General features: G+C 39.1%; 1 protein-coding gene and 1 long non-coding RNA gene across 9 annotated transcripts in view; one reads left to right on the plus strand and one right to left on the minus strand.

Annotated features, from left to right (window-relative positions):
* LOC133641699 (uncharacterized) overlaps positions 1-8,619 on the minus strand; it is a 526,583-nt gene that overhangs the window by 385,014 nt on the left and 132,950 nt on the right. The gene's annotated exons all lie outside the window — the stretch shown is intronic.
* Positions 1-8,619, plus strand: part of reln (reelin) — a 391,417-nt gene that overhangs the window by 307,501 nt on the left and 75,297 nt on the right. For all 8 annotated transcript variants that reach the window (XM_062035613.1, XM_062035610.1, XM_062035612.1 and 5 more), the window contains 5 exons: positions 200-357; positions 430-637; positions 719-795; positions 6,416-6,574; positions 6,653-6,847. In XM_062035613.1, the coding sequence (XP_061891597.1) occupies positions 200-357; positions 430-637; positions 719-795; positions 6,416-6,574; positions 6,653-6,847 (797 nt within the window). The remainder of the gene's footprint in view (positions 1-199; positions 358-429; positions 638-718; positions 796-6,415; positions 6,575-6,652; positions 6,848-8,619) is intronic.

An 8,619-nucleotide genomic window follows, 5' to 3' on the forward strand; every position in this document is an offset into this window, starting at 1 on the left:
ACAAATGTGCAAGTTAAAACTCTACTATGCAAAGCAAAAGTCATTTATCAACAACACCCAGAAACGTTGCCGGCTTCGCTGGGTCCGAGCTCATCTAAGATGGACTGATGCAAAGTGCAAAAGTGTTAGTTTGGGGACCCCTGTTTTAGACTGACATATACAATCAATTAGTTAAACATGCTTTTATTTTTTTCCACAGCAAAACTCGGTTCCGCTGGTTCCAGGAGAGCAGCATTTACAGAGATGCCCCACCTTTTGCATTGGACGGCGTATACGTCTCTGAGCCTTGCCCGAACCACTGCGGCGGGCATGGAGATTGCATCTCCGGAGTCTGCTTCTGTGATATGGGATACACAGGTATAGCCAATGATAACCAGACACGGAAACGCCAAATGTTAGTAATAAAAGCTCATGTTGGTATTCTCATAGTGGAGCAGGATAGCTGTGTACCCTCTGTGGCCACGCCCACTGAGCTGACGGAGGGCTTTGAGGGCAAGTTAAGTCCACTCTGGCAGGGCTTGAGTGGAGGACAAATAGGAGGTGGGTGTGGCATCATCGGCGAAGGCAAGGCACTTTACTTCAGTAGCCCTGGATGGAGGGAGGCTCGCACCGTGCCCCTTGACACCACCAACACTCGGTGGGTAAAACGCACTTTTGCTCATCAAAAAGAAGTCGTGCACGCCATTAAGATTTAACATTGTATTTCATGAATGTCCAGGTTGGTACAATTCTACATTCGAATCGGCAGCAAAAGCTTGGGACCCACCTGCACCAGGCCCCGCTCCCGCAATGAAGGTATCATTTAATACAACTCCATCTTATACATTACATAGGTGTCAAACTCCAGGCCCGCTGTCCAGATCTGGGGCCGTACTTATCAAGCTTCTTAGAATTACTCCTAAGAAGTCTGCTGAGAGTTGACTTAAGAGTAAATAAATTCTTCGCTGAAAGCTCCACTTAAAAGTTAGTTATCAAGCGTCTTACTCACACTTTCAGCGAAGTGTAGGACTGAATCTTAAGTGTCACACTCAGAGCTGAATTACGACATTACTATGTGCCGTAAACGCAATTTTAGGTGACGTCATTTCTGTGTCCATAGAAATGACCAATCACGGAAGGGAATCCCTTGTCTAAGAATAAATAATATCTTGGAAATATTTAAGTGGACAATGGGAGTGTACATTTTGACAATAAACTACAAAATAATACAAAACAAACTAGTCCCCGCCGGCACTCACGCTACCGCTCCCTCTCTTCTCTCGCCCACACACTCACTGACGTCACTCACCTCACGGCCACACACATACGCTACTGTCATAACATTTTCTTTCCAACTCATTAATTAGGCAACTAATTTGAAACTGGTGTGGGTGGCTCTATATATACTAGCAGGCCTGGCCCTAACCAATCTGGCGCCCTAGGCAAGATTTTAGGTGGCGCCCCCCCACATCGGCAGTGAAGTGTATATACTCACAAGAAACCGAATAGCTTTGTCTTTTACCTTTTTTTTTACTTAAAGAAAGCAAATTAACATATTATATGAGAATGTTATGTTATGATTATCTTTAACCGAATCACAGCAGTGCTCAAATTAAAAAACAGCATTCCCTCTCATGTGATATTGCTTAATTAACATTAATGATGTGCACTTTAACAACTAGGCTTACAACTATACCTAATATATAAAGGGGGGGCGTAATGTTGTAACAAATAATATTTCTATTAAATAGGCTTTACTTTGCATAGTACCAACTTTTATTTTATTTTATTTTTTTCTCCAACATTTGTGGCACTGGACGGTGCCCTTAGCATTTGCCTATACGGCCTATGCCACGGGCCGGCCCTGTATACTAGCCCACTGCAGACACATGCAGAAATCAACAAGGAATCGAAAAGTATTAAATCTGTGACAAAAATAATATCCGCTCTGTCTAAACGATACCGTTTGATCAGCTGCTCGTCATCAAAAAAAACAAAACATTGTTCCGTTCCCCGAACGTTCGCGCACGTCTCTCTCGCCTCAGTGCCATCCCCTGCTGGCAACTCCTAACCACTTAAGACACCTCTGAAGGTCTCTTAAATATCGTGGAGAGTAGGAGTGATTCTTAGACTTAAGAACGTTGATAAAAAGCTTTTATTCTTAAGTTTGAGAGTAGGACTAAATTTCGCAAATTCTCAGGACTTTAGTGTAAAATGGCACTCTAAGAAGCTTGATAAGTATGGCCCCTGGCCCTCCACGTCATTTTATATGACCCGCAAAAGCCTGGAAATAATATATGTCAATAAAATGCCTTATATTTTCTTTCTTTACTTTATTTTCTTATTGAAGGTATTTGGGGGTTTTTTTCTCGTTTGACAGGGGAAAAAAATAGTGTCCAATATTGCAACAAATATTATATTATCTAACTTTTTTTGGTCAAAATCCGAATAAATACCTAAATATCTGCTTAACTTATGATTTCGAAGCAAGTTATCCATCAAATTGTACACTATAAAAATGACCAATATATTTTACTGTAAAATCTAGGGCAGGGGTCACCAACCTTTTTGAAAGCAAGAGCTACTTCTTGGGTAGTGATTAATGCGAAGGGCTACCAGTTTGATACACACTTAAATAAATTGCCAGAAATAGCCAATTTGCTCAATTTACCTTTAACTCTGTTATTATTAATAATTAATGATATTTACACTTAATTGAACGGTTTAAAAGAGGAGAAAACACGAAACAAATGACAATAAAATTTTGAAACATAGTTTATCTTCAATTTCGACTCTTTAAAATTCAAAATTCAACCGAAAAAAAGAAGAGAAAAACCAGCTAATTCGAATCTTTTTGAAAAAATTTAAAAAAGAATTTATGGAACATCATTAGTAATTTTTCCTGATTAAGATTCATTTTAGAATTTGGATGACATGTTTTAAATAGGTTAAAATCCAATCTGCACTTTGTTAGAATATATAACAAATTGGACCAAGCTATATTTCTAACAAAGACAAATCATTATTTCTTCTAGATTTTCCAGAACAAAAATTTTAAAAGAAATTCAAAAGACTTTGAAATAAGATTTAAATTTGATTCTATAGATTTTCTAGATTTGCCAGAATAACTTTTTTGCATTTTAATCATGATAAGTTTAAAGAAATATTTCACAAATATTCTTCGTCAAAAAAACTGAAGCTAAAATGAAGAATTAAATTAAAATTTATTTATTATTCTTTACAATAAAAAAAATAAATTACTTGAACATTGATTTAAATTGTCAGGAAAGAAGAGGAAGGAATTTAAAAGGTAAAAAGGTATATGTGTTTAAAAATCCTAAAATCATTTTTAAGGTTGTATTTTTTCTCTAAAATTGTCTTTCTGAAAGTTATAAGAAGAAGCTTGCTAGTAAATAAATAAAATTTAAAAAATAGAGGCAGCTCACTGGTAAGTGCTGCTATTTGAGCTATTTTTAGAACAGGCCAGCGGGCTACTCATCTGGTCCTTACGGGCTACCTGGTGCCCGCGGGCACCGCGTTGGTGACCCCTGGTCTAGGGAGTTGTTTAGAGCAGTGGTTCTCAACCTTTTTTCAGTGATGTACCCCCTGTGAAAAAATGTTTTTAATTCAAGTACCCCCTAATCAGAGCAAAGCATTTTTGGTTGTAAAAAAGAGATAAAGAAGTAAAATACAGCACTATGTCATCAGTTTCTGCTTTATTAAATTGTATAACAGTGCAAAAATATTGCTCATTTGTAGTGGTCCTTCTTGAACTATTTGGAAAAAAAAAAGGTATAAAAATAACTAAAAACTTGTTGAAAAATAAACAAGTGATTCAATTATAAATAAAGATGTCTACACATAGAAGTAATCATCAACTTAAAGTGCCCTCTTTGGGGATTGTAATAGAAAACCATCTGGATTCATCAACTTCATTCTAAACATTTCTTCACAAAAAAAGAAATCCTTAACATCAATATTTATGGAACATGTCCACAAAAAATCTAGCTGTCAACACTGAATATTGCATTGTTGCATTTCTTTTCACACTTCTTTTTGACTGACATTTAAAAAAAATCTCACGTACCCCTTGGCATACCTTCAAGTACCCCCAGGGGTACGCGTACCCCCATTTGAGAACCACTGGTTTAAAGCATATTACTGCAAGTTGAAAAAACAACCAATGTTTGTTCTGTCGACTGAGCTGTCAGGTTTTTTGTTATATTTACTGATTAAATTACATTCACAAATATTTTTTTTAGATCTTTAAGATGGAAAGTGTAGCTGCCATTATGATGTGCAGTGATGTTTTCTAATGACCGGAAGTCTTCAACTATACAAAGTATTTCAATGGTTGGAATCTGCACTTTTGCATGATATACTAGTTACTATGGTCATTTAGTTAGTTACTATGGTCATCTAAGTCAGTGGTTCTCAAATGGGGGTACGCGTACCCCTGGGGGTACTTGAAGGTATGCCAAGGGGTACGTGAGATTTTTTTTAAATGTCTGTCAAAAAGAAGTGTGAAAAGAAATGCAACAATGCAATATTCAGTGTTGACAGCTAGATTTTTTGTGGACATGTTCCATAAATATTGATGTTAAAGATTTCTTTTTTTGTGAAGAAATGTTTAGAATGAAGTTGATGAATCCAGATGGATCTCTATTACAATCCCCAAAGAGGGCACTTTAAGTTGATGATTACTTCTATGTGTAGACATCTTTATTTATAATTGAATCACTTGTTTATTTTTCAACAAGTTTTTAGTTATTTTTTTAAAAAAAAATTCAAAATAGTTCAAGAAAGACCACAACAAATGAGCAATATTTTGCACTGTTATGCAATTTAATAAATCAGAAACTGATGACACAGTGCTGTATTTTACTTCTTTATCTCTTTTTTACAACCAAAAATGCTTTGCTTTGATTAGGGGGTACTTGAATTAAAAAAATGTTCACAGGGGGTACATCACTGAAAAAAGGTTGAGAACCACTGATCTAAGTCACAGCAGCTCAGACGAGGCACCAAGCAGTGTGGGTGGGGAGCGTTTCCACAGAGCCTGAAATGCGGGTGTCAGGGACAGACGTGGAAGGAGATTTTTACAACAAAGTTCTAAAGCTTAGTGATATATCAGGGGCCGTACTTATCAAGCTTCTTAGAATGACTCCTAAGAAGTCTGCTAAGAGTTGACTTAAGAGTAAATAAATTCTTGGCTGAAAGCTGCACTTAAAAGTTAGTTATCAAGCGTCTTACTCACACTTTCAGCCAAGTGTAGGACTGAATCTTAAGTGTCACACTCAGAGCTGAATTACGACATTACTATGTGCCGTAAACGCAATTTTAGGTGACGTCATTTCTGTGTCTATAGAAATGACCAATCACGGAAGGGAATCCCTTGTCTAAGAATAAAGAAATATCTTGGAAATATTTAAGTGGACAATGGGAGTGTATATTTTGACAATAAACTACAAAATAATACAAAACAAACAAACAATATTGGCAATGAATCAAAAATAAATGTTTCCTTTTTGTTGCACCTTTCCTGCTTCCTGCTCCCAGACCGTAACAAAGAGGCAGGGGAGACACTTCTCCAGGATGTATGCTCGGGGCAACACCCTTCACTTTACCCGGCAGTGGGTCTCCACAGCGGACGACTTTAGAGTGAATGATGAGTCCGGCGATTAGTTGCAAATCTTGCTTTATTGATTGCTTGCACACAGCCAATCCAACTAGTCCCCGCTCGCACTCACAATACCGCTCCCTCTCTTCTCTCGCCCACACACTCACGGACGTCACTCACCTCACATGCTGTCACCTAGCGTATGTGTGTGCCACACACATACGCTACTGTCATAACATTTTCTTTCCAATTCATTAATTAGGCAACTAATTTGAAACTGGTGTGGGTGGCTCTATATATACTAGTCCACTGCAGACACATGCAGAAATCAACAAGGAATCGAAAATTATTAAATCTGTGACAAAAATAATACCTGCTCTGTCTAAACGATACCGTTTGATCAGCTGCTTGTCATCAAACAAAGATGAACGTTGGCGCACGTCTCTCGCCTCAGTGCCATCCCCTGCTGGCAACTCCTAACCACTTAAGACACCTCTGAAGGTCTCTTAAATATCGTGGAGAGTAGGAGTGATTCTTAGACTTAAGAACGTTGATAAAAAGCTTTTATTCTTAAGTTTGAGAGTAGGACTAAATTTCGCAAATTTTCAGGACTTAAGTGTAAAATGGCACTCTAAGAAGCTTGATAAGTACGGCCCCAGATCAATATTTTTTTCTCTAAATTTGGCCCCCTGAGTCAAAATAATTGTCCAGGCCTGGTGTAAGTCGTTTGCATGGCACAGTTTTAAGCAGAGTCCTGGCCTTGACCTGTGTGGTCTGGGTTATTCTATTCCGACGTTATTGTGCTGTTTGTCCCAGGTGTCCTCGTGCAGTTCTCCACCAACAATGGAATCCAGTGGCAGTTCCTGCGAGAGTTGGACTTCAGCTCCTTCCTGGAGTCCCAAGTGGTGACCATCGAGCTGCCACCTCATGCCAAATCCCCTTACACAGTGTTTCGATGGTGGCAGCCTCAACAAGGTCAGCGCAATATGTATGAGAATATGGGAAAATAATAAAAGTACAAGTTGATTTATTACCGTTTTTTCTTGTTTTCAGGGAAACACTCAGCCCAGTGGGCTCTGGATGATGTCCTAATTGGTATGAATGACAGCTCCAGAACTGGTTTCCATGACAAATTTGATGGCACAACGCCTCTGAGGCACAACTGGTACCGCATTCAGGGCGGGGAGGTGACTGTGGACTGTCTGTCCCTGGACACTGTCCTGACCTTCAACTCTGAGGCCATCGATAGTGAGTCACTCAGACATACTACACGACGGGGAATTTCAATTACATTTTTTTATTTCTACAGCACAGAGCTGAATAGACCAGAGCAGAAGAATAGCTTAGGAACAACATAACTCACAAAAGGCTGAAACTCAATCACCCATTTACTGTGGCGCCATGAATAAATGAGGGCAAACGTGATTGAACATGCTGCCTGTTTTTATGAGAGCACCATGCTGTGAGCACATTTACGTCCTGTAAATAATGCTTTCAAGTGGGATTATACTTTGGGAGTGCACAGCAGGAGTTATTTGGCAGCACAATTTAAAGACAAAAAGAGTCTGTTTGCAGCACAAGATGCTTTGTTTGTCAGGTTTGATGAGAGCTTTTGTACAGTAGATTGCTTATGTTACAATATTTCCTGTTTGGGTATTTAGCACAGATTTGTTAAAGCTTTGAAGGCTTGCATTTACTGATCATAATGATTAAAACACCCAATGGTGTAAAGTATTGGCATATATGGTTCTAAAAGGCATCTAAAACACCACTGGCCAGTGGTTGTCATTTTTTTACCAACTGCCAACTCAGAAAACATTTGACTCTCCAAGTACGATCGTAGTGACCAACATTAAAATACAGTCGTGTAATTGGCCTAAATATTCGTTAAAAACAACTTTTATTTGACAAGTAGATTTAATATTTTTGGCCAACAAGTAGATTTAATATTTTTGGCCATTGTAACTTTACACAAAGTTTGAACACTGTTTGAATATAGGATAATAAAACACTGTACTTTATTTAAAGGCCTACTGAAATGAATTTTTTTATTCAAACGGGGATAGCAGATCCATTCTATGTGTCATACTTGATCATTTCGCGATATTGCCATATTTTTGCTGAAAGGATTTAGTAGAGAACATCGACGATAAAGTTGCAACTTTTGGTCGCTGATAAAAAAAAGCCTTGCCTGTACCGGAAGTAGCGTGACGTCGCAGGTTGAAAGGCTCCTCACGTTTCCCCATTGTTTACACCAGCAGCGAGAGCGATTCTGACCGAGAAAGCGACGATTACCCCATTAATTTGAGCCAGAATGAAAGATTCGTGGATGAGGAACGTGAGAGTGAAGGACTAGAGTGCAGTGCAGGACGCATCTTTTTTCGCTCTGACCGTAACTTAGGTACAAGCTGGCTAATTGGATTCCACACTCTCCTTTTTCTATTGTGGATCACGGATTTATATTTTAAACCACCTCGGATACTATATCCTCTTGAAAATGAGAGTCGAGAACGCGAAATGGACATTCACAGTGACTTATCTCCACGACAATACATCGGCGAAGCACTTTAGCTACGGAGCTAACGTTTTGCATCGGGCTTCACTGCAGATAGAAACAAAAGAAATAAACCCCTGACTGGAAGGATCGACAGAAAATCAACAATACTATTAAACCATGGACATGTAAATACACGGTTAATGCTTTCCAGCCTGGCGAAGCTTAACAATGCTGTTGCTAACGACGCCATTGAAGCTAACTTAGCAACGGGACCTCACAGAGCTATGCTAAAAACATTAGCTATCCACCTACGCCAGCCAGCCCTCATCTGCTCATCAACACCCGTGCTCACCTGCGTTCCAGCGATCGACGGTGCGACGAAGGACTTCACCCGATCATTGATGCGGTCGGCGACTAGCGTCGGCTAGCGCATCTGCTATCCAAGTCAAAGTCCTCCTGGTTGTGTTGCTGCAGCCAGCCGCTAATACACTGATCCCACCTGCAGCTTTCTTCTTTGCAGTCT

This window comes from Entelurus aequoreus, linkage group LG24 (assembly GCF_033978785.1).
Source record: "Entelurus aequoreus isolate RoL-2023_Sb linkage group LG24, RoL_Eaeq_v1.1, whole genome shotgun sequence".
In the NCBI taxonomy this organism is placed as follows: Eukaryota; Metazoa; Chordata; class Actinopteri; order Syngnathiformes; family Syngnathidae; genus Entelurus; species Entelurus aequoreus.